Source organism: Mesitornis unicolor, unplaced genomic scaffold, assembly GCF_000695765.1.
Source record: "Mesitornis unicolor isolate BGI_N332 unplaced genomic scaffold, ASM69576v1 scaffold51033, whole genome shotgun sequence".
Classification (NCBI taxonomy): Eukaryota; Metazoa; Chordata; class Aves; order Mesitornithiformes; family Mesitornithidae; genus Mesitornis; species Mesitornis unicolor.
Genome location: NW_010174968.1, coordinates 11,290 through 35,326, shown reverse-complemented (window position 1 = coordinate 35,326; position 24,037 = coordinate 11,290). Strand labels below are relative to the sequence as shown.

Here is a 24,037-nt window from a genome sequence, read left to right as displayed (position 1 = left end):
GTTTATATGTGAAAGTCAGAGTTAAACAGGCTGTTCAAAGAACTGTGTTACAGACTGTTAAATAAATGCTTTTCAGTAACCAGATCCAAGTCTGCTCTCATTCAAGGCACCATATGTGCCTACTACTGTAGGGCAAAGTGTGAGTTGATCTCCAAAATTGCAAGTAATTTCAAGAGTGAGTGATTTTGCTAGCACTACAGACTTAGGGATTTAAAGCAAGTTTGGTATCTTATCCACCATAGACCCACGTTATGGCAGTAATTACCCAAGAGCTGTAGCCATCATATCCTGAATAGCCTTACATTTCAGAGGTGCATGTGGACACCCACATACTTCTGGCTGCAGTGAAACACATGTGGTGACATTAAGAAGCAGACTTTTCATGTCACAGTGCACAAGTATTAACTTTAAAGTTGAGCCTTCACTTCCATCTCTTTGTTCTAGAGCTTTCCTATATAAATGTAAAATGTTCCTGTAGAAAGTGTGACTCTCCTTCTAGGGGTTACAACAGTCTGTACAAGTGAACAGTCAAAACATGGTCACAAGGCATCACAACAGGTCTTTGCCACTATTATATTCCACAAAATAAGTAAGGGGCCAGGGCTTTGGGTTGGTGGCTAAGGCAATTCACACTGTAGACAGAGCAACATGTTGGGACAAGCACAGTCCCTCTGACTTGGGTGGTTGTTGCACTGATGCTTCTTTGCCCAGACTTCACGCTCTCCCATTCAAGTGCACGTAACAGTTCTTTTATAAAATGCTTCACATCATAAAAACTTTTTAAAGCCTGATAAGGTAGTTTATTTAAAGGAACAGACACAAGTCTGTTGAGCTGGGCATACATTTTTCTTGATGATTTCAGTAAAAGGCTCACATTCATAAGGGAAAGGACAGAGTTATAGTGGAAAAGGAAGGCAAAGAACCCACACTCAGCCATTTGTAGTGTGTAACTCTTGTGAAGCTGGCAATGCCACAGAGCCTGCAGTAACAAATGTGAGCAGAACTGATGGCAGACTGCTTGCTGCAAAGTGGTCAGAAAGGGAAAAAAACTCAGGAAGGCAGTAATTTCATTTTGACCAAAACCCTACGCTCAGACCCTCAGCCCACCTCAACAGGTACAGATTTACACTGCCTGAGATTCTCCTCCGTTACGGGTGATCAGGGCTGCCTGATACAGGAGGGACATACTTGCACTTCAGTAAATCTTCCCTGGTTTTAGCACCCTCTCTTCTTATGTATAACTGCATTCTGAAGTCCCTTTTTTCATGTACTGTGGGTCTTTTAAGAGGCCTTTCCAAATTCTGTCCTTTCCAAATTGATTTCCTGATACTAGAGAAGAAAAAATATAGACAATGATCAGAATATACAAAGCATGGGGAAAGAGCTGCTAGGGTAATTAAAACTATTTCAAATTTCTTTTTTTTTTAAATTTTATTTACCAATCTGGTTCCTAACAGAACTTTAGTTAAAAGGAAAGACATTCGTAGAAGATATTAGGTGCATATATATATATATGTTGTCCTTCTTTAATTCTAGCTTACATGCTGTTGCTTTTAGAGGGTTTAGAAGGTTTCTGTTTCGTTTCTCTAGGATGGATAATGAAATCTAAGTAACAGAATTTAGGTTCCACTTTTCAAAATTGACACCTTTCAGGATCACCATGCTTGCTGGAATGTAAAATTGTTCACAGGAGAAACCATATTAAAAGCGCTTGCTTATCAAACTGAGATAGCTTCAAAACTCAACAGATACCCTGGAAATTAGATGCATCTGCCATTAAAGGATACTGTCTTAATTAAAATGTATTTACTAGACTCCGAAACTGAATTCTCACCACTACAATAAACTCAAACATATACACCACTGCTCTGGCAGTCTCACTAAAATATTTATAATGACCATCCTTTCACATACATCATGCTACCTAGAGCATGGTATTAAAATGCTGCCATACCTTTGAAGTGGTAACTTGTAGAAGAGATATAAAAGATATAGGTAACGTTTAAGACAAGAAAAATACAAAGCAGAAATGTTCCAGTACCAATTAAAGATACATATTCCTATTTAATACATCTGAACTTTTTATCAGTAAATATGGAATAAGAAGTGTGTGAAAGACTTCATTCAAAACTGCCAGACTGGATTGCAGATTTCCTCTCAAGGCTGGGTTGACATAAAAATGAGTTTTCCACTGTTTTGGCTCTTTGGAGCTCCAAGACACATTACCTGGTGGTCTGCATGTGTTGTGAATGAGGATCCAAAATATTGCTTACTATATTTCACTAACACTGAGAGCCTAGTCTCCAGCCCAGTCTTGCTCTCCCCGCCACTGGCAGCAGTTTTGCCGTAGATTCCTGTGGAATCAGGAATGAGCCTTTTAGAAACACAACTGGGACACATTGGTTCCCCAACAAGTACGACAAGCTACATTTTCCTGCACAGTTCGAATATGTGAAGCAACTAAATAGGTGATAAAAGACGGATTATTTTAATATTCTTTGGGGAAAGTACAAAGTTTTATAAAAGCACGGTCCACTCTCCCCTCCAACAGATTTTCCCACTACAGGGGTATGGATAGTACCTGTTAACATGGATTTTTGGCACAAATAAGAGTGGGTGAAGTATGGATGTCATTTCAACCTTCAATAATAGACTCCCAGAGGGAGAAATCCTCGGAATAGATATCATGCTAGAAAAATAGACGAGCTACTTGTCTGAGCCTGCTCCTGCTTCACTGCTAGGCTGCTGAATGACCACTGCCTATAATTAAACATACACCGTTCTCAAAAATGAAATACAAAGCAGACAGGTAGGAATCCACCTACACCAGATGCCCATAGAGACCACCTGCTAGTCTACAATGTCTTGTCTAAGGTCCAGTTTAAGAACAAACAAGGATTTTAATAATTAAAATAGTTCTTAGAGTTGTGAGTGTATAACAAAAACAATGACAAGATTGAAGATTATCAACATTTAAACACAGCACGAATGAACTTCACATAAAGAAGTCCATGGTGTCCAGTCAATGGAGAGATGCAGATGCTTGATTTCAGAAAATTAAAACCTGTTTTTCAAATTTAAGACACTCATTTACAACTATTGCTTGTGCATTGGTGTTGGAGATAAGCTGGTAACCTTTTAAAAAATCAGTGGATAGATGTCATAGGCCTCACTACCATCACCCAGAAAACTGCTCCTATCTTCACTGAGAACTCAGTTAGGTACAGAGATGGAGTCATCTTTCACCTCTAGTGCCATGCTGAGGCATTTGGCAAATTTGCACTGTGGCTGCTTAATCTGTGTGTCCCACACGAAGCAGCAGAGGACTCTAGTCTCTCAGGATATGTAAGTTTGACCCTCCCAGACATTAAATTCAGATTAGTAAGTAAGTTTTTCCTGCAAACCAAATCCCAATCTATGTAAATGTTGCTATATTCACTTCTCTTGGTAACTTGAAGTTGCAGGCAAGGACGGTTTTCCAAGTGGACTAAAATACTATTAAAATACAATTAAACATCACATAATATAGAAAAGAGAATGCCTTTTTAATCCTACAAAGACATCTGTGATTGCTATGTATTTTGCTGAATAGTTAGTGGTGCAGATTAGATCCATCTCATGCTGATACTCTCTTGCACCCATGATTAAATGAGAATAAGGACTTGTCTGCTCGATTAAACACAAGAGAGGGAGAAGTTAATACTGGAGACAAGGCGAAAGACTGCTGAGCACAGGAGTGGCAGAGGTGATTTTTATGCCTACCTGAATCCCTCTGCCACATAACGTTACCTGAGAAACAGCAATTTTTTTTGAAATTGGAAACATTTTTGTATGCTACTTCCAAATGCATCAATAGAAGAAATAAATGGGTTTGATTTGCTCTGATATCTATGTTTAATGAACCCAGAAGAGGACTTTAGGCTACCATCCTTAAAACACAAACTATCTGGCCTCATCTTTCTGACAAATTGTGCTTATAAGTTTATTGGCTGGTAAGACTCCCATATTTTCTTCCCCCTCTATGATTTTTTCTTTCATTTTAAAGCATTGACTAGAATAATGAAAGGTACAACCAAAAAGACAAGGAAATTAAAGATATCAGCATTGCTTAGTGTAGTAGATTGCTGATTTGGGTGAAAAATCATCTTTCCTGTACAGAAAAATGGATTAAATCTGTGCATACTAAACCCAACAATATTAAAGATAAAGCAAATCTAGGACTGACACGAGCATAAATACTTTTAAAGGGACAGTCTTGGTATTGTTTCTGTTCTTTTAGCATAAAGCAAATGCCCTACAATACATTCATTCCTTCATTCTGTTCCACTGCAAAAACTGCCCATTAAGGCCTTAAATTCCTATCAAATCAGGCCCCTGGAGAACCATGCTCCTCTGCAGAGGGCAAGCTAAAGCTATGTTATTGCCATCAAAGGATATTAGCTCTTCAGGCTGCCCCTGTGCCTTTCCTACAAGCTGCTTGCGTGCTTCTCAGGCGACATTTACAACTTCCCTTTTCTGAGAGGGGACACAGGGTGCAATGCTGCACTTGGCGTTGGCCTTGCTACTTTATTCTTAAAAATGCCTTAGAAAGACAGCAAAATAGTTCAGGTAAATCTCTACATTGAAAAGTAACTCTCCACTGTGTGCTGTGTGTCTCTCACATGCTCTCTGGGCAGAGTTTCCAAGCTTCAATGGCCTCACCTTCCTGCCTGAGTGAACACTGCCAACAGAGGCTTTCCTTGCAAAGGGACCGAAACAAAGGATTTAAAGAATAAATTGCTATGCTAGAGTTGGGGGAAAAAAAAAAGTTTTATGTGAAGCCTGTGGGTTCAAATGCATTGACTAGAGCTGTACTAACATTTCTGTGACCGCTTATAAAAAAGAAACAGAAGCAAACAAAGTCTGGCTCTAATTCCCTACTACAATGCTTATGCTTAAGTACAGTATGTGTCAATATACCACAGGCAGAGCTGAGCTTAAACTGGCACGTGCCTCAGGTCACCCGTGCCATTGCCAAAGACACAGGAACAGACTAGGTCTGCAGACTCACACAGCATCATCCTCCCTCAGAGACCATCAACAAAAATAATGATTTAAAAAAAACCCCAAAGCTTCCTGTGCTCTATGATCATCCTCTCTGGTAGTAGCAGCAGTCGTAATAACAGTATTTTAACATTGCTGATGAGAATTGTATGCAATTAACAAAGTGCCTGGGTCAAGAAGATGGATCCTGCCAGGGTTGGCATGGGCTGCTGACACGTCGAAAAACTGGTGAGTATGATTTGTGTTAATCTTCACTTCCTTGTCCCACCCCCAGCCCTGAACCCCTGGTTCAACGCTACCAAAATGAACGGTGATACCGTCAAGGTGCGGGGCTGAGGGCAGCCTGTGGGGAAGTGGCCAGCCATAAAGGAACACAATGCCAGGAAGAAAGGTCTGCCACTTGTTTTCAGAACAGAACTACCCACGTTTTAAACAGCTTTTAAAAAATGTAAAAAACCAGCCCCGTTTCTTGTCACGGGTATCCAGAACACCTCTAAAACACACAGAGAAATAGACAGGTATTACTGAAAATTTTAACCAAGGCTGAAGCTGCAAAACTGCTCTTTGTTGGAGTTGTTTGGACACAGAAGGGGCAATTTCCTGTAAATAAATATTAAAAAGTATCTTAAATGCTTGAGATATTATTTTCTTTTCCTCCAGTCTCAGTGGTATTTTCCTGCCACTTGCTTCTCCAGTTGTGCTGATCTTTTTACTGTACGTGTGCTCAAGCATCCAACGCAGAGTGTTCTTTCCCCACTGCAAGAGTCATCCCAGTCCCACCCTGACCCAGCTCGTATCCCACCCCAGGCCCTGTTCCCATGGGCTTAGATAAGCCATTCCTTCTTGCTCTCGTCGATGGTCTCCGTGAAGTTGGGGTCATTGTTCATGATGGCGGCATCGGCGCTCTCAGCTGACTCTGCCCCTTTGGCCTCATTGGTGTGGTAGGTTCCCTTGTGGCGAAACATGTAGCGGATCAGGAACACCAAGGTGCAGAGGATGGTGAAGATCACCACTGCGATGACACCTACACAAAGGAGGAAAGAAAAGATGCCACTAGCAAGGAGAACATCAGATTTTGACACAAAGAAGGGAACCCACAGCTCCTCCGACCTAAGCCAAAGCTACCTGGGCAGTTAAACATCACCACAGTTGCTTGGTTTCCACTACTTTAATATTTATATATAGTTTTTGCTACATCTAAGATGTCACTGAGTGTTGTCTGTTAGTGACTTTCACTCTGCAGGTAAACTTCAACATTAATACCTATGTACAGAGGTGAGCTTTGCTGACTGTGAAGCAAAAGGTGCTGAGCACTCCCAAAACACGGGGGTGAAATCGCGATGTCTCACTGTCTGGACAGCTCTGTAAGGATGGAGTCACTGATGTACACTTTCCAGTCAATGGCCATATAGGTCTATCATAACCCCTCAACATGTCATTGAAAATTGGCTTGGCTCACTGTTGGCTCACTCCACTCAGTAGGCATTGGCTCCACATAATTACAGATGCAACTGCTTTATCATCAGACCTATCCTTGATTGCTGTCCCTGCAATGGCCTTTTTGGGGTTCAGCCCTGTTATGGAGAAGTCTCATACATCTTACTCTCTTAGGCACAGGTATCTATGTGCTAAACCAGCACTGTTCCTTTTTTGGCCCTTCTCTACAGGAATGAGGATCTTCTAGGATGAAGACACTAAAAAATTCTCAGGTTAAAAAAATCTTGTAATCAGCCAGAATTATGTTATGCCACTTTTGTTAACTGATGGATTGGACAGCCAAGCTGTTCAGGTGTGGCCTGAATTTTTTCTGTGGAATGCAATGCTATCCTTCTAGTATTGTAAAGTTTCAAAGCATTAAGGATAAGTTTTAAGTAGTAATAAAAATATAAATTAAAAATGAAATTAAAGCAAATCAAAACTAAAGCAACCAATCTAAACCTGGATATAAAAACATAGATCCTTGAGGGGGCCAGGGAAAAAAACCAAGAAATTCCACTAGACTGCATGTGCTATTACACTCAGTGTTGCTTTACATGACAAAAAAAAAATCAGTGTGTCATTTTGTATGCATTTAGAACTAACTGAAAGCTATTAGGCTGATCTTTACTATTTTTTTAATATGCCTTCAGAATTTGATGCAGTGGCAAAGTTCTCCCAGGTGACTTAAGGTGCAACACTTCCATACTATGGGACAGGGCAGAGAAAGCTGCATGTGTGCATAAAATTAATCAGGATCCTTATTTCTGGAAGCAGATGGCCAGAATTTCTTCAATGGAATGCTAATTCAGAATTCCAATTCTAGTATTATTTAACATCATCCATCACACTGAATGGGACTCTCCAGCATATAAGTTACAGCAGAACTTGGCCCCTAAAATACAATCGTGGAGCAAACAGTGTCTGACAGTTTCATGTTGAATCTGCTGTAACTGGAAAAGAGTCCTTGCCATTTCATATGAATTAATTACTCTGTTAACATAAGTAACTACTGGAAAGTAGATCCTCACATGGATGCTTAATATGTGAACTATAAATATCAGTATTTTGATCTGGTTAAAACTGAATAATTTCACTAGGACAATGTGCCTGAATGGACTTACACAAATTTCCATTTAACTTTGTACAGATGCAGTTTTCCCACATAGTCAGTTCTTAGCAAGTAGCTTGAATATGTTACCAACTGCAATTCAACCATCACAGTCATACTGTAAAATATCTTAGAAAAGTGGGTGCTTTACCTACCTCCAATAATGGCAGAGTTTCTGTTAACTCCATCTCCTATAGCTTGACCATTGTATGGGAAATCAGCACTGGCTGTAAAGAGGGAATTAAAGATTTATATTGTAATAGCAGTGAAACTTCACACAGTAGTTCAGAAATACATCCAAATGTCCTCAGATACAATTTAAAGAAAACTGTGATCCCTAGGTATTTATCTAAAGAAGAAAAGAAAAGAAAAAAAAATCTTTCACTATGATCTAATTAATCAGAACTTTTTGCTTCATTCTATTAACAAAAATAAAGCTAAAATAAAGGAGATACTCTCAGTAAGCACTGCTGTTAATACAGGAGGTAATTTTGTTGCCCTACTAACATAAATTCAGAAAGTTTCTTTAGCACAAAACCTTTTCTTTCAAATACATATGATCATACATGTTATTTTTAAAGAATTTTGCTTTTGTCACCACTATCCACGAAAGGCTCCAGAAGTTTCCAGGATTTAGTGACAGCCATTGGGTACAACTGCAAGCTCTTTGAAAGAAAACCTCCCACCCCTTTTGCTGCGACACAGTCTAAAGTAAGTGAGGGGCAGCATTTTCTGTTGCTCAGAGGCCCAGAGCAGTTACCCAAAGCAGCAAGTGCCAGCACCTTTGCTCCTCTAGGAGAAAGTGCAACGGTGGCAGCTTAGCTGTTGCCGCTGCCGGCGTTTTGGAGCTAAGATGCAAGACACTGAGTTGGAGGAGCTGAGGCATGGCAGGCAGGAGAGCCTGTGGGAAAGGAGAGCCTCTAGCAGACAGGTGAGTAGAGGAAACACAGCCAGATGTACCAGCGCCCACCTACCACCAACCTAAAAAGGAGAGACTCCTTGCAGCAGAGCTGGATGTACAGGATTAAAGTAGAATTTAGATGGTGGTCTTGGTTTTCACCCCCAGAAGACACCACAGAGGCTCTTCAAAGGCAACGCCATCAATTAAACCTGCTATTAACACTTTCCTCATAGTTAAGACATAACAACTGGACACTGCAAGCAAGCCCATCAAGCTAGATGAGTGCTTGCAACCATTCCCTTCTTTGCCACTAGATTATAGCATCAATTTCGAAAGAGAGAAAATATTGTTAAAAGTATTTCACTGGAGACAGTTAAAATAATAAAATATATTAATTATTTATTCGGTTAGTATTTAAAACCCAACTGTATTTTCCTTGCTTGATGGATTAGGTGATACTGTATCAAAGTAATTAAAGTCAGTTTATTTTACAGGCCAGTGATGCATTCACTATACCCAAAAGCTGGCTGAGGGAATTCAACTGGCTTTCTGTTAGCATGGAGTAAAATCCATAATAAAGTTCCTTTTGTATCGTGAAGCAGCTGCACAAAAAAGTGAATGGCTTCAGCTCGCCACGTGGCCTGAAAAGAGGTTTGGGCCTAGAGTAACTTCCTGTGTGCCTGCTCTGGGGGAAGAGTTGAACCAGCTGTGTGTTGAGCAGTTAGTTTTTGGCTGGTCGTCTGTGGGCCAAACAAGAGAGCATTCCTCAGGGCTCAGTGGAGGGGGCCTGGCCAGCAGTTTTTGCCAGCAGCACTTGTGCCTTTGACATTTGTTGGTGCTCTGGCTTCTGAAAATAGAGTTTCTGCACCTCTCCGAAATAAACCAGGCAAAAAAACCCGTAAAAGATAAATAAATATCTGATCCCGTATCAGTGGATTTTGCTCCAAAGAAGAACCTTACTGTGCAGGACCATGAATGTTTCCTACAGAGATATTTTGGCACAGGGTCTGTAACATTATTCTTGCAGTGCTGAAAGAGAATATCTGGCAGTGGGGAAATAAACTCTAACTGTAAATCTGCCATCCCTGCACCTCAAGAAAAATCCCAATGCCAAATAACACTATGCAGAAAAGCATCAATTTGCCAAATTGCAAGGAAATTGCCCTCTGCCATTCTAAGCCAAAAGGAGGCCCCTTGCCATAGGAGCGACTCCACAGCCAGTCAACAAGTCCTACCACAGGCCACTTGGGTTTGAGTTGCTCTCCTGTGTCCCCACACAAGAAATCAGCAATGGTCATAGTTCTTCCTTCCCTTACAGCTGAAAAGTATATTTTATCTTCTTTTAAAAGGTTGTTTCGAGGACCATGGCAGTAGTAAAGCGTGAAGAAAGAGGAAGGCTGCTTTTCATGGCAGTGTGAACCCTCCCAAGCTGCCACATCACAACAGCAAGGCTACAGGGGATTCCTGGGAGATGGAAGACCACAGCTTATGATGTTCAACAGCTGCTGAAGCACACTGCAGGATAATGAAGAGCATGAAGCATGATGTGAAGCTATATCCTTCATCTTGTCTGAAAGCTGCTTCTAGGACTGGCCCTGATGCCTCTGTCCAAGGCTGCTTTCTATCGCATCCAGTCATCACACACACTCAGGAAGAGTCCATTGGATCAACAAGCAAACATGACTCACGCTGAGACTCTCACCTCTGACAAAGAGGAAATAGGAACTGGGCTGGTGACAACCTATTTCAGCAAGAATTCACCATTAGATTGGATTGTAGATGGTGTAAACTGTGCCCTGCTGCAACTGCTGGAAAACCAGGAGTGCTGTAGTAAAAAAAGGAGCTTAGATGCTCATGAATCTTGTTTTAAAGCCCCTAAGGCAGTGTTGGCAGATATTATTGCCATAATTAATGAATTCTTGTTCTGTGTCAGCAGGATACCTGCTTTTAAATTTTGTTGGTTTTTTTTTTTTTTGACTAAGAAATTATATCTAAAATCTCAGCCAAATGTGGGGTTACAGAATACCTTTTGCTGTAGAAGTGGCTATATCAGCTTTTTACTGAATGTATTACTATAGATGGATACAGGAGGAAGAAAATAACTTGAAGTTTCCTTGAAATTCTTCTGTACAGCAGTAGCTTCTAAAATGATGAGAAAGAGCTACAGACCTAAGAGCTGCAGGTCTAAGAACCGCAAAAGAGTAGTTTCTCCCACAGCAATTAGGCAGAAAAGAACGTATGAGGGCACATTCCTTGACCCACCAAGGTGAGTTTTACAGCAGAGTACTGTCACCAACAGGCATCAAGTGCAGGTATTTCAAATAGCAGTTATGTCATTCAGACATGTGATCATTCATCTCTGACCTTACTATGGAAACTTCTAAGCAATATTAAGAAACTTTGTCAAGAAGACAACTAAAGAGATCCTTTTTACCATCACTGCTGAAATTCAGAAACTGAACAAGGAAAGAATGTGTTAGAGCAGACTGAAAAAGAGACAACAGCAATGCTGATGCTCTGGTAAAAGCACAGAAGACTACAGAGAGCCGTTCACAGGCTATAATGAGTAACTCCTAAAATGTTTTTAAATGACTGGGTAGATAATATTGTTAATGACTCTCGAGCTTCATGGGAATCTAAATCACAGCAGTGTAATAACTAGTTTGCATGGCTATAATATGCAGAAGAAGTACATCATGAGTTGCTAATAGACAAGTGTGTGCTTTCAGTTCTCTGTAGCAGCTTGGAGCATCCCTTTCCTGCTCAGATTCTTCCATTATCACTGTGACATTAATTCCGGCTACATGTCTCAGCAAGCCCTTTCGCACTATGTGATACTTGTACCTCAACAGTTTCCAATCGTGACTTGCCCACAGCAAATATATGCCACAGAGCTGCAGTTACTCTATGCAGCTACTCTCCAAAGCTCCTGTGGACAGCAAGTGGGTTGTGAATGTAACATAAGGTGAGTGTGAGGAGGATACTGCAGCAGTTTGGGTCTACGTACTGTGCTACCTAATTGTTAGCTGAGACCATGAATACAGTTATTCAGTTTTCCTTTATTACCTGGTCTACAAAGGTTGCTTTCGAACTGCTGATTCCCACCTGGTTTGGGGACTGTACTGGAAAGGTTCCCTTACTTTAGGAGCTTTTTCTGAATTTTCCCTAGGTTTCTCTGAGCAGGCAGGGTCTCACTTGTGTAAATCAAAACACAAAGAGCTTTTAAGCTATCCTGGAAAAGTTACATATTGGCTTAAGATATGTGCTGCCAGTTCCCTGAAATCCTCTGCTCACACAGCTGTGGCACTGAGCCATCGGTTTGCCGTCAGAACACACCAAAGGCATTTTTCTAAAACCTACAGCTAGCGTAGGGACAGATTGAACTGTACCAGGAAATGCTAAGCTCATCTGTGGCTTACGAGCATCACTTCATCTGGTTCCCTTCCAGAATCCAAGCTGGGTGATGCTGTTCTTTGCACCTTGACTTCCCACAGTAGGCTACAGGGTTTGCTTCAAATACCATCACCCTGAGGCTAACTTACATAAAAAGACATGGCATACTTTGCTTTCCCTCTCTTTCATGGGCTGCTGAATATGACATCATAGTTTCTATAACCACAGAGTAAATCTACAGAATCTGAACCTTGGTTTTGTACTTTTCAACTTTCTGTTCTTAGTCTCACAGTAAATGGGGTTAAAGAAACTTTGCAGCACCTAAAAGGGTGATTAAAGACTGACTGCAGGCAAAATCCATGTTTTGGCCATAATTTTAATGACATTTGAAATTTTAAATGACCACAAAAATGCAGTAGGAGACCTACTCTGATTCAGCATTCTCAGCACAATCATTGCCACAGCCAGCTGGAATACACCAGCACTCAATGAATGGAAAGGGGAGATGGGACTGGATAAGCAGACCATAATTAGGATTAGACAGATGTGATTGATTTAAGAGACGGAATGATAATTTTGCTTCATTATAGTAGGCATGAGTTTGCATCTGCAATTTTAAGAGGGAGAGTTTTTACAATGGATCCCACATAAAAGCCTTCTGCAAATTCACAACATTGAAATGCAAAATGACCTTGTTGAATTAGAAAAGTTGTCCAGAAAGTGGGTGTGGGCAGAGAAATGAGCAAAAGGGTATTCAGTAAAGGCAATGGGAAAACCAACACCAAATGGGGAGACTTTTTGGCTAGAAAGCAGTATTGAAAATTACAAAGTAAAAGAAAAATCTCATTTTGACATTCACTACCAGGACTGTTATATATAAGTCATTGGAAACAGTATTTTTAGCTGAACTGTTATACCGGATGGACAAGTCTTAGTTAAAATACAACATGTTACAACGGAAGATACAGTCTAGCTTTCTCAAAAAAAGCAAGGGTGGGAGAGATCACGTCTAAAACAATGTACGAAACCTGTGAAATGCTTGAAACTGAGTCTGTTCAGCCTAGAACTAACTGAGGCTGCTGTGACCTTTCAGCTTTACCAATGTCCATAATTTTGAGAGGTATTCTCCCATCATTAAGACCAGCTGAAGCAACCAGAACAACTGGAGATGGTAAACACAAGGTATTAAGACATTGATTAAAAGTAGAACAGTGAGATAATAAAATAAAAGCAAAGATGAGAACTATAACCCCTTCTTCCTAATTCAGTTTTGCAGCCAGGCATCCAAGAGTTGAGCTTGCAAAGAGAGCAAACCTCACTGGCACCTTAGGATTTTGAGAAAGCGTTTGACACCAGACCCATTCAGTAACACATTTCTCCACAGGGTGATAACACAGAGGAAAACAACAGCAAGCTCTTTGGCTGCGTTTTGTCAAATTATGTCAACTCCACCAGTCAGGTGAGACTGCACTGCTGTGGTTGGAAATTACAGAGCACCCCTTATTGCAGACTCTAAGTACAAAAACTTAATTGCTTGACTCTTGATAATAGAAACTAATGTGCAGTCGCTCTTGCAACCCCTTTCCTGAAGATTACAAGAGAACCTCTAAACACATGCACTGAAGTGACAGAGCAGGAGTAAACAACTCCATAACACAGCCCTACATCAAAGGTGAACAGCACAGCCCACAGACTCCAATCAAAGGTGAACATCACAGCCCACAGACTCCAATCGGCCTTTCTTGCTTATCCCACTGTCTGTGCCCATCCCACCCATCACTCTCCTCCTGAGCATGGCTCTGTGAAGAGCTCCCCATGGCAAGTAACTACAGCAATTCAGAAAAAGAAGAAAAAAAATTGAAACAGTATTAAAAATGCTGTCTTTTTATGCTGCCAGATCAAATTTTGTATTGAAAGTGCCTATGTATTTTTTTAAAATTAATACATCTATTTTTTTTTTCTACTTCTTTAAGCTGAAAACACAGAAAGGAGGAAAACTACCCCTAGTCCTGCTTTTCCAGGCATTTGAGACCAGATTCTGAGGGAGGATTGTTTAATATTAGACTCTGTTTACAGAGTCTTCTTAAAGTCCCACATACATCAGCTTAAGTACAGAACTAAGAATTTAGCTGAAGTTATTTTTAACATTAAACACTCCCAAGTTTAACAAAAAATACCCACACTTACTCAACTACAAAATATTTAAAAGATATTATTAACCATACTGCTTGTAAAAGGTCGTTTTTGTTCTAGTGTGCTATAGGTGATCAATCATTACTCCTTGAATTTTTAGTGATGCCTCAACTGCATGGTTAGAGGGTTACAAGTATATCCTTAAGATAAACCATTTTTCTGTCTTTATGGAAATAAAAGAGTTCACAGTCACAGAATTAATAATCTTTTTGCTGCGAGTTACAGGATATTGGAAAAAGTACACTCACATAGCAATTCTGAAACTACCAGAACAGACATGCAGCTTAGAGGAAAAATTGGTGATTTTCACTTTAAAAATGTCATCTTCTTCTCTTTGTTGCCAATAATGCAAATTATTTGGAACATGAATTTCTCAACATTCGATCAAAATCCGCTAATTTCTTTAATCCTTTTCAACCTTCTTGGCTGGGAGGGATAGGGAAGAGACAAAACCAGAAAAAACCTTCATAAATGACAAAAACAGTCCTCTAACTTGTTAGTGCTATTTGGACCAATTATTTAAATTAAATTTTGTCAGATATATTTTGTGAGATCAAAAACATTTTGAAGGGGTTCATTTTTTTTAAAGAATTTTTCACTGAATCACAAGTGTTTTTGCTGACAGCTGCCAGTGTGTTCTGCTGAGAGACATGTGCGGAGATGACGGAAAACGCAAAACATGTATTTTAACATTTTTGGTGTGAAGGCTTTCCAGATGTGTCTTTTTATGCCAACATGAAATGAGAATAAATTAAATAAATCCTCCAAAATGATGGCTTAATAGAAATACTGTTCTCTAAACAGCTCTTCTATATGCAAATGCCTAGGACAGTGTGAGAAAGTAAGTGAGGATTATAGAAGAAAGAGTAGCTGAATGTTTCTGTTAAAAAAAGCATGAATTTTGGAGTGAACAATGGAAATGCCAACAGTGAACAATGGCGGTGTTGGGAGAAAAGTTGCTGAACGCTCCATGGTCAATGAAGTGGGACAATGCAAATTCTCCCCACTAGACACCAGAGTGGACAACCCAATTAGTCAAGATAGTTGTTTCTGAATTGGCTGTGTTATCATGCCTTTAACTTCCTTCTGCAGGTGAACTTTGCTGTCCATACTCTTTAGCAGAGTATGAAATGGAGTTTTATGAATGGCTTGCTCTGAAAGGGCAGTACAATATTCTTTCTTTTGGTCTTCAAAAGCAATCTGCATAGCAAAGGGACAGAAAAAACTTGTGCTTTATTAGGAGACCCATCCTTGCAACTTAAAACTCCCCCCAAATCAGTCCTGGGTGAAATATGAAACAGGGAAAACATTCCTGCACTATCTGTTGGGATGGGTTAGGTGATTCTCTCCTGCTTCCCCTCTCGACGGTCATTTCCCAATAGTAACTTCTACACTTCCTTTTGGACACAAGCAAGTAATTGTATATAGTAGTGGGAAGGCAAGACCAAAACACTGTTTAAATTTAGTAACTGGTACCTGTATACTACAGACTTTTCTTCCCTATTTTAACAGGAGAGCAGACATTTAGGACCACTTTTGGATTGTGTTTATCTGCAGTTTGAACTTCAGCAAGTTCTGATTCAGAAGCAGTATTCTGAACAGTTGCTCTGCCAAATTTCCAATCGATTTGCAGCACATCAGAGCACCTCTATCCATCAAAGACCTAAACTCATCTGTCTTTTAATTCCTGCTAGTAATGTCTGGCCGACATTGGGTCTCACTATGACTCCAGACAAGAACTACTGGTGTATTAGTCATGCTGGCCTAAGCCATCACTTTCATGAAAATTTTATGAGCACTGCTTACATTTCACCTGTTAAGGAAGGCAAATACTTCCTTTTATAATTAATGTAGCATATGAAACGCTTCAGTGTTCTCAAAGGAACAGTAGACTTAAGTGCTGATCAAAGCTTAGCTGTATATAGCTAATCGCTGATAATGGACCCACAGGGAATACTTCAAAGATAAAAAAAACAAAAATAAAAAATCCAACCCAACAAGCAAGAATACCAAACATGTCTGTAAACTGATGATAGCTATGAAAAAGGAGGGGGAAAAAAAGATGGTCTCTATTAATTGAGGTCATGGAAGAACGGGCTTCTCACAGCCAGGATATAAACAAGACCATGTTCTGCACTTTTAGAGTTCATCCACTTATGAAAAAAAGAAAGGCTTGGATTGGGGATGAGGAATGAGTCAGACTGGAGAGTTTAAATCTGAAATAAACTTTAATTGCTGTAATGACCTGACTGTAGTCTAGAATAACCCCTTACACAGGAAGTGAAGTGCTTTTCAGCCTAAGGAAAGGAAAAAGAAGGCCGCCACATGAAGTGCTCGGGCATCTAAATGCTTCCTTCTCTACTCCGTTTTTTTCCTAATGTTCCTTATGTTATCCTTATGTTCCTAGTTAAAGTCAGTACTTATGGATAAAATATAGTCTTTGCAGAGGATGGAAATCACTCTCTTTTTAATATTACCACCTTCTTGTCTTGACATTAGGTAGCATCATTAACATTCAAATCACTGCTTACGAAATAGCTACCATGCTGGTCTCTCAGTGAATGCCAGAAGAATTTACAAGCTTAGCAGTCTGTCAGCTGTCTGATACACTAGACAGAGTGTCAGAAATTTCACACTGAAATTATATATTCTTAAAGTTAAGAGAAAGCTATGCATAATTGTGTGAAGAAACTAGGTGAGACGGAGGGAGGCATTTTTATTCTCAATCAATAGAGACATTTACAGTAATTCAAGCACCATAATTAAGCCCTTTAAGGATGAAGCACTGATTGTGCCAAATTTTAGACAGATGCTCTTCCTAGTTAGCTGCTCGATAGGGAAAATTAGAAACTGTTGCATCTCAATGTTTACCACTTACCTTCTTGCATGCAAGAAACACTTGGTGCTTGGAAACTGAGCTATGAGTTTCTGCTAGACTTAATCCCTGGCTGTCTGAAAAAAATGTCACCTTCCTGATTTGAAAACAACTCAGGTCAAGGCCATGGACTTCTGAGACAATATTTATATTGGCAGTATTGGGGATGAATGCTGGTCACTCTTAGCAGAGAAAACTTGATCACAGAAATACACCAAAACCTGGTGCATCTTCCCTCTCTTGTATAGGAAGTATAAATATTAAACTAGCTTACTGGCAGACAAAGAGCCTCCCAATGTTTACATGCTATGTTCATTAAAAAAGCACAACCACCTCGAGTGATCAGTAACTTCAAAGAGAGTATCTGGCATCATTCTCTGATTGCAGTACAGGTAGCTAATCCTGCTTGCTATGCTTGAAAAAGGAGGAGTGTCATTTTATTCTAGCAACTGCCTTCACATCTATTTCTAATTTTGCTAACACCTAGGAGATCAAATTTAGATGCATAAGGCTGCATCATGAACAAAAGTGATGCACCTCTTCCATCCCTCCTGCCTGATTCTCCACTTGCAGAAAGCCCAGAGAAGTGACCCTGCTCCCCTGCTGATCCTTAGAGGAAAGAATGAGCGCTGTGTCACGTTACCATTGATTTTAATCCCCCTGCTGTTGGATTAACTGATGAATACAGAACTCCTTCAATGTCTGTGGCCAGGAGAAAACCCTTTTGTTCATGTGTTTGTAACCTAAGATTATTCTGAGGGCTGAGTCGCTGCTTTCCAGCAAGCAATGCCTTTAATCCTTCCTTCCCACTGCGCTGTTCATAACAAGCCTTTGACAAGAGCAAGAGCTATTTCCCATCTCCATAGCCCATCTCCAGTGCACATCTGACTCAGCTTCTCCTCAGATGCTGCTGCTCTGCCCCCTGAGATGTGGGTACCAGTGGCCAGAGGGTGGGATGGCAACCCAATTGGTGGCGCCTGAATTGGTAAAGCAACCTTCAGCACTGGCACCAGTAACGCACGAGTGACATCTTCTCTTAGTCCACAAATTGACTGCTGTCTGTTGCTTGACAAAGATAATTACTTGGCCAATTAGGTGAGCATGGATTATATGGCCAGTGTTCAGCCCTCTCACTCTCCTGCCATGACTTGTTAAAGGAAGAGAGATGAATTTGTAAAAAAAAGGGAGTTAATCCTGCAGGCAGCTGTTTTAATCTCGATGACTCTGCTGCATTCTTCATACAATGGTTTTGCCAGACACTCTCAGTATAGGTTTCAAAGTAAGCTGTTGATTCTTACAAGGCAAGGCTTTTCACCTTCTAAAAAAATAAAGAGCTTTTAGGGTTTAAATATGTAAAGTTACAAAAAAGCCATACCGCTAGAAAGAACATTGCAGATGTAGCATTTAATCCTGCTCCATTTAATTCTTAATATGTTGAAGCTAATATGGGTTTAACTAAATCCTGCATTAAATACTCTATATGCCATTCTGCTCATACTCTGAATAAATGCATCTTGCAGCTACATAGTGCTCTGGCAGTTTAGAGGTGCTAAAGCACAGCTTGTCAACTTTTGTATGAACCTTGCCTCTTCTGGCATCTCTTACTGAACTCAGGATCAGGTAGTTTGGCAAGTTGGAGCACATTTTATCTAAAATTAAGAGGTACATACACGTAATAGGTTTCTTTTATCTTTTTTTGTATAAATAAGAAAACTTTGTAAGCGAAACTTCATTAGGAAACTGCAGAGCCTTTATCTTAGAGACAAACACAAACTGAACAACAGATCACAATCATATGCATCTTCTGATTTTAAGTACAAGGCATTTTAGGTGTGGCAGTTTATTTACTACAAAAATAATAATCTCTTTGGGCTTTTGTTTGCTTCTCTACAATGAGCAAGGTATCAGTTACCAGTGGCATACATCGTTGCTGATTTGAACTGAGATATTAAAAAAACCCTTAGTGATTAGCATTTTTTTACATATGCTACAGTAGTAGATATTAAAATGCACACTAACATAGTTAAAGGAATGCAATTATAACTTCTGTTTCAAAATGTATGCCAGATGGATAATTCTCTGGGTTTAGAAAACATGTAAAGGTAGGATATGTCATTTTAAAATAATATCGTCATAGAACGGACTCTTTCTGCCTCTTTTCTACTCTTCTTTTGATGTAACCAAGGCAAATTGGATTGTCTGACATGAACTGAGATAATACAGATGGGAGGAAAATACTGGAAGGGAACTATATTGATGATCTGTTTGGGTTTGATTATTGACTTTTTTTTAAAATCACCAGAAAGTCACATTCCAGAAAAGAATGATTTGTTGAATTCCTGCGTTTCATCACCACCAAGATTGCCATAGCAACGGGAAAAGATGCATTGTAAAAATACTCACAAGCTGAACAAAGATAATGGTTTAATATAACATCCCAGCAGCATGGCAAAATGCCAGCCAGGGCTGGGGAGGGAGGGCAGTGGCATTTTCACAATGACAAAGAAATTTAGAAAGAACTAATATTGTAAATATGAAATATATGTGAATTCAAGGCTACTAGAAAGTGCAAGACAATGAACCAAGAAGCTATATGGTCCATTTGTCTGGGGAGCAAATCAACAAGTTTTCCTATTGGTAAATCCCTGAACCTGTCTCTAAGGGTCCACTGCAAGTCACTGATGTATGTCTTTATGATTTTCCTTTTATACTCTCTGTTAGGGCATCAAAAATAATTTGCAGCTAGCAGGAGGTGTCCACCACGCAGTACCTACATAGAAGAGTTTAAGGAAAACATTTAATGTAGGTCACTTGTCAGGCAAAACCTGCTTAACATCTAGTAATTGTCCGTAAGGACTGATCCAGCACTGCAGTTTAGAGGTGAAAGGATCGTTAAATTTGCCTTCTGGTGTATCTGTCCTATTTGGACACTTTGATCTCTTCCTATGACATTCTTCAATTCTCAAAGTTCAACTCCACAGTAGTTGTGAAGCAAAGCTATAAATCTACACTTAACTCAAAGTATAAATCAGGATGAGTGCAGAGTATGTCACTGAATGAGATTTAAACCATATGATACTTGCCACAAAACTTTCTCTTTTCACTACAAACCACTTGTCCTCAACTTTCATGTTTTGTTAAGACCTACTTAAAATTAAATAGGTGACATAACAATAAAAACTACAGATAAAAACGTGTATGAAATATGAAACCCTGTACCTAGTAACTGCTGCTTTCAAAGCTATGTTCTTTGCAACCATTTCTTCATGGCAGAGTCATCCGTCTTTTGCTTTAGCACCACTACAAACGTTTCTGTGAATTTAAAAAGAGCTTTTTGTCTTCAACCCTGCAGCTGGTTTAGTGAAGGAGTAAATTTACCTTGAGAATACTGAGACTATTGCAGCTCGGAATCCAATGGGAACCATTACTTATACCTCTGATTCTTCTACTTTCTCCTTCAACACAATTTGTGCCAGAAAGTCTTCTAGTAGGGTTTGGGAAATATAAAAAAATCCTCAGTGCAAACTACCAATTAGCTAATGAAAAGTGATGCTTAACACATTTTCATTTACCAGTCATCAAAATCATCTGTGTGTGAGGTTACACAGTCTACAGTATACATTTTTCCTCAGACTCAGAGATAGCTGTGTCAGACTACCAGAGACGCTTTCACAGAGACTGTGTTGTTCTTACCTGATACTGATGAATGAGTTGCTGCGATACCTCCTCTTTGTATCATGGAAATGTCACCAGAGTGTAAGTCAGGAATCACACATCCATACCTGCATGTTCTTTCACTCCTGGCCCAGCAAAATGCTACTTATTTGCTGTGAAATCTCTTTGTACCTGACATTGCTGCTCCCTTCAGTATACAGCAGTCCCTCACTAGAAGTCTTTAAAGCAATATGATCTTTTTCCCTCTACTTCTGTGGAGCACTGGAGAGGACAAGAGGAGATGTCCCTAGCTCCCAGTCCTACTAAAGCTCCTCATCACCAAAATAAAGGTGGACCACTCATGCTCTGGCTGCCCGTGACTGAAACAGGCAAGTCCAGCTATTACCATGAGAATTTTTTACTTAGCAGATAGTAACAGACAGATTGAATCAACCTAATTGCACACTGAGTGTTCCCTCATATTCTTCATGATGGCTCCATGACTGAGTACTACAATTAATCCACAACAAATTGTATACATTTGTAATCTGCCAGGTCAACAAAGCTGAATCAACTCAGCAAAAGTTTCCAAGATGTATGGATGTTTGGGAACCTCAGCCCTAGAATATCTGCCTGTTCTTACAGACCTCTGTTCTGTTTCTTTACTGAAGAAGAGCTGAAAGGAAATGCTGCAAGTTGTTTGAGATTGCTAGTAAAATAATCCAAAACCAAAAGATATGACCTTGGCAAATACTTTGAATATAGACATACATACCTGTCCCCTCTCATATAAAAACTGGCAGATAGATGCATGCCCAAACACAACAGGCAAAGACTAATTGGTAACAAAATCATTATGGAAACAGTTTTTCCTCTAACATTTTAGTTTTATACCACTATAAACTCATCAACTTTGTCAGGACAGGTTCTAATTTACACCACTAGAAATTAAATCAGAATGAGAACAAACTAGAAGAGAGGGGTCAACATACACCTGACCCTGTAAATCTAAAGGGAACAGTTTTGGTTAAAGTATTTATCCAACACCCAAGAAGCAAAAGATAAAAAAACCCTGTAAATTTAGGCACAACGCATACTCTCAAAGACTGTCAGTCACACAGCAGGATGGATTTGCTGGGATCAGCAAAATGTTTTGGCTTTCCAGCATTTTCAGCATGAGGTGAATGCAATCATGACTAATGAGATTTCCCATTAAACATGGCCTAAGGAAAGCAGACATTTCAGAAAACAAATCATATAAATATATCTATGCCTAAAATTAGACTTACTTTTTTTGTATGAAGCTGACTACAACATACTCACTTACTGGGAACACAGGATAAGAAAGGTTACTGTGCCTTATTTATCTGTACTTGCAACCTTTTGCTGAGTACCTACCCAATACTACAGAGAAAGTGCTATCACAGCAGCTAGGTCAAAACTCACCATTCAAACAGTGCAAGACTTATGGAAAAGAAAAATAAAGTGGAATATTTAAAAAAAAATCAAAGAAAACACCCTGTAACTGCATTTAAGTGGTGGCAAATCTCTGTCATCCCAGCTTTGCACTTCTTACCGTGATTATAGTCCTACAGTCACCTGTCAATCACACCTACTCAGTTTTGGTTTTTCTTACAGAGGAAGGTGTATGTACTTCTTCTCCAAACTGCTCCACTGAGCTAATGTTGCATGAGCCCCAGCTTACCTGAGTCTAAATGCCACGGGTCGGTAGCGGCCGACATCGGTGGGATGGTAAGTGGAGATGCTCCGCAATTGGATTCCACCAGTTCTCCCTGGATGTGGACGTGAGAGGAGGCGTTCGTAGGTCTCAGAGCTGCTTTGAGTGGTGCAATCTGGTTGAACTGTACTCGCGATAGGCAGCCAGTGAATCCTGGGGTGTTGTATTTATATATATCTTGGTCAATCTTCCCAATTTCTATGGGAAATTAAAGAGGAAAAAAAAAAGATTAATCAAAAATTGCTTTGGAAAGCACGGTTGGTCTGAACACTTGATTCCCACAACTAAGTTCCCAAGTCTTTCTCTCAGGAGACTGAGAATGTGTCAGACCCTGCCAGGTTTCTTTACATTTCATTACAGATTAAAACTGGAAAGCTTCAGGCCTTGATGTGACTCAGTTTCACTGCTATGCTATCATTAAAATGAAAGGCCGGCATGAAGGAGTCATCAGAGAACAAAAGGCCAGGAGAAAAAACACCTTTTCCCCAAGAAGAGGTGGCAAAAGAGAAGGTAGAGGGACAGTCATTGCCAGGGTCTCTCCTCCCAGCTGAAGCTGCTGCTACAAGAGATGCCCCTTCCCTCACCCTGGCACGTCACCCTCCAGCCCCTCTTGGTGGGCCAGAACTAATCCCATTTGCTGCTGTCTTCCTCCTGTCTCCTCATCAGGAGACCAAGTGTCCCTCCATCAGGAGATCATGTGCCCCTTCGCCAGGAGACCACACATCCCTTCAGCCTGAGGTGGAAAACCACCACTCTCCAGCCTCCTTCCTTCCCTGGCAGCGGTGAGAGATAGCAGGAGCCCATCCACCCCTGCTGCAGGCTGAGGAGCAGCATGCATGCTCCTATGCCTCTGCAACTAGGCCTATGTCAGCTGACAGCCTGCCGCAAGTTGGCCATTTTACACATGCTGCTCTGGGCTGACAGGCAAGCTGGTGGCTGGCATCCATGAGCAGAGCATGGGGCTCTGCCCTTGCTCTCCAAAACAGCTGCCAGCCCTCAAAGTTGTCCCCCATATAGCTTTCTCCTTTCTAAAACACCAATTCAAATGATCCCAAAATGGTAGCCGTAAAACGTGACACATACCCTTACTAGCCAGGAACCTGCAGGCCACTCTCAGCTGGTTTAATTCTGGCAGGACCTGTTGTGACAGCCTGAGTCACAACTGAAACAAACCAGCACTCTGTCAGCTGGCTGCATTAGAGGGAGTATTAACATTTCAAAGCCTGGCTGCAGTGTCTAATATAATATTTACAAGGCAGTGAGGAATTTGGCTTCCTTTCTTCTATGGTAGTGCAACGTAAATGAAAGTGACAAGATGGCAGCATCATGTTTGTGCTGTAGCAGAAAGTATTGCTCCAGAGACACTGAGACGCTTCAACTGCCTCTCCCTGGGTCGGCAGGGACAGGAGTTAATGTCTGACCCTTGAAGATGTCAGAAAAAGTCCCACTGAGCCGAGCAATGCGAGATGGTATTCCAGAGACAGAGAACAGAAAGCAGCGCCAGGTTGTTCAAAGGCAATCTTTTCAGATAGGAACAAGGATAACAGTTTGAAAAATGGGATTTCTGGGAAAAATACAACTTATATAAATCACAAGATCGCGTCACAAAACAAGAAAAAGGGTTCTCTTGAGAGCTGTGAGGAAAGTGGGAAA

General features: G+C 40.4%; 1 protein-coding gene across 1 annotated transcript; it reads right to left on the bottom strand.

Annotated features, from left to right (window-relative positions):
• Positions 1–5,867: 5,867 nt before the first annotated feature.
• On the bottom strand, positions 5,868–22,582 carry LOC104538123 (contactin-associated protein-like 2; the record flags this gene model as incomplete). Its single annotated transcript, XM_010181206.1, has 3 exons — positions 5,868–6,067; positions 7,786–7,857; positions 22,352–22,582. Coding segments are annotated over 3 exons (503 nt in total), but the record flags the coding sequence as incomplete, so codon positions are not given.
• Positions 22,583–24,037: the final 1,455 nt, after the last annotated feature.